A 2,874-nucleotide genomic window follows, 5' to 3' on the forward strand; every position below is an offset into this window, starting at 1 on the left:
TTTTTAATTTAAAATTTTATCTTTTTCTTTGTTGTTTTAACATGTTTGCATTTTGATTTCTTGTTTGCATTCTTTAAGAGTATAAACTTAGTGTTTGATTCGCTAGACATATAGATTGTATTGCTGTTTCTGCACGTATGATCGTTGTATCCTGGGAGACAATTGTTCATTGATCTGTGGGCATCAAGTTACGGGAAGAAAATTGTCTTAAGGACATTGTGTTCAACACAAGTCTTAGTCAATTTTTATTTTGTTCGATTCTCTGGTATCTACCGAATAACATTAATAACAATCATTAATTTATAAATAAAATTTTAAAAGATGAAAAAAAACAAAAGCTAACTCAATAATCTGTCTCAAATTTCTTAAAAAGTTTCTGAATCTCTATGCTCTATGATACGAAGTGAAAACCCCTATAACACCAGCAAGCTAAGTTTCTGAATATACCATTCAAGTGCTGAATGGCAATGGGAGCCACGACGAGCACCCCAGAAACATCAAGTGGCAATGGCATCACTGGACCCATAAGACCCTGAGGAGTCATGGACGGGTCCAACCCATGCCTTTCATTCAAACTGTATCTGAAGCCTTGATTCACATTACGCTGTATCAACTGAAAGAAATAAAAATATTCCCCATCAGAAATCCGAAGAACAATTTAAGAGATATACATTGCATCCACCATGAAATAGAGAAACAGAGATTAAGCACACTTGATAAAAAAAAAAAAAAAAAAAGAGGATCGAAATGATTGTTAAATGAGAGGAGTAGTACACATGCTGCTGCCGTGGAGTTCCACCTCTCCGCATACCCATTTGCTGCCCAGGCTTTCCTGGCCTTTGGAGGTTCCATGGTGTTATAAAGTTTGGTGCAACACCTGGTCGTACTCCAGGCAACAGTTGTTGCTGAAAGCCAAACCCTGCAGGCTGACGTGGAACCGGACCAGGAGTACCGTGACCTCCTAAATACACCTGCTCCCCAGTGTGGAACCCCAAGGGCATGGGTCCCATTTCACTACGTGCCTGAATTCGAGCAAAATGCGCCTGTTAAAATGTGAAGAACTACATAAACCAACTTCCATATATGATCAATGAAGAACCCAAAAAAAAAATGTAAATTACCAAAATAATCTATATCCCATAGACTGTCAATACAACTGAAGGGAGCCCATCTAATGTGAATAGACTTACAAGAATCATTGTCACCAAGCCAGAGTTCGGGAATAAGTCAGTTAGAGGAAAAATTGAAAAATTCGATAACATCATAAAAACAATCGAGTTAGGGTTAGAACCATGTAATTGTTCCTACTAAGTGGTATTCTCATGTTATCTCATTAAATTCCATATTGATGTATAATAATAAATTACCAAATCCCATATTGATTTCATCCATGCATACACAAGAAGTTACCACATGTCCACATTTATATTGTTCAATTCAAAAAAACAAATATAATCATAAGTCAAAAACATCAAAATCAATATGATCCTCATTTACATCATTATTACCTTAATTCTTGATTTAATCACAAAGTTTATGAAAGTTGTGTCTTATTCAAAAGTCGCAATTAAATAGGTGAAGAAAAAAATCACAATTTAATTATAACTTTTTCAATAAGTTGGAGACTTTGGTGGCTATGACAAGAATAGAGACATGCATCTCCAAACGTCCACAATAGGCTCTTGAATGCTCTAATTCAAGACGTCTACCGACACTTCTACTTAAGAGTTGCCACAACCACTTTTTCAACTAATTGGACATAGAACTTTCCAAGGGGACGGTGCCTGTAACCATGGGATTAGTCTCACCCGAACCAATATTAATTGGTATTAAATAGAGTCCTTTTTTAGAAAGCACTTGTGGTTTAAAAAGCAGAGTTCAACTAACCTTACTAAGTTGGTAAGGATTTCACCCTCACTAAAAGTCTTTGTGCTCAACTTGTGGCATCCAAAATCATGATCCGATCTTTAGGGTTGTAGAGGACAAAATTCTATGAACTTAAAAAAGAAAGAAGTCATTTTTTACCATTGAATTTTAATTTTAAATTTGGGAGTCATGTGAAAGTTCGTTAAGCATCCATTTTCAAAACCTATGATCAATACCAAAGAAAATTATTTTGTAAATTTTTTTTTTTTTTTATATTACTTTTTCCATAAAATCTAAGGGTTGTGGTGTTTGGATTGCCAATGTGGTAATATTCATTTGAGCAAGCTGACCCTCAGTAAGGTTTAAAATCTTTAGTAAATTAGTTAGGAAAATGTTTCTCTAAAAGCTATCCCATTTGCATACCACTTAGAGTCAAAGTGTGTGGGGTGCAATTGTGGGTCCTATATCCCACCATTTTTGTGATGATCGGTGGTTGACTTGACGTCTTGGTAGGGTCCATCACGTGAGTGCAGAAATTAATATTGTCTTTGATGCGTCTTAATCGTTTGCCCTACTAATAACGGAACTAAAAGAAATATCCGAAACGGACGATATCTTCCTCACAGTGTGATTGATGTGGGTGCAGAAAGTAATATTATCTTTGATGTATCCTTCACTCTTAATAATGGAATCCAAAAAATAACCATACCGGACTCTATCTGCCCTGACAGTGTGACTGGTAGGCTGCGGACTTTCAAAAAGTTGTTTTTCCTAATCTGAAACCTTGTTTGAGACAATAGCATCAAACATACGGCCAAGATGGCATCAAAACATGCAGAATTTCAAGTGATCTCTACTAATTTTGTAGGGATTTTAATTTACAATCCCTGGGAATATCTTCCTGCGCATTTAGTCTAAACTAGACCGGCCGTTGTTCTCGGTTTCTTTTGTCATTTGGGCAATATGTTGTCTAATAAAGTTGAGACTGGGAGCAAATTACTTGTATTG

The 2,874-nt window shown here is 35.9% G+C and overlaps 1 protein-coding gene across 1 annotated transcript; it reads right to left on the bottom strand.

Moving 5' to 3' along the window:
• Positions 1-391: 391 nt before the first annotated feature.
• Positions 392-1,199, bottom strand: LOC147402783 (polyadenylate-binding protein 3-like). The gene is made up of 3 exons (XM_086437531.1): positions 1,191-1,199; positions 777-1,043; positions 392-613 (listed from the first exon to the last, which is right to left on the bottom strand). The coding sequence occupies exons 1-3, from the start codon at positions 1,197-1,199 to the stop codon at positions 392-394; spliced, it is 498 nt and encodes a 165-aa protein (XP_086293657.1).
• Positions 1,200-2,874: the final 1,675 nt, after the last annotated feature.

Source organism: Akebia trifoliata, chromosome 4, assembly GCF_017979445.1.
Source record: "Akebia trifoliata isolate Shusen 1 chromosome 4, ASM1797944v1, whole genome shotgun sequence".
Classification (NCBI taxonomy): Eukaryota; Viridiplantae; Streptophyta; class Magnoliopsida; order Ranunculales; family Lardizabalaceae; genus Akebia; species Akebia trifoliata.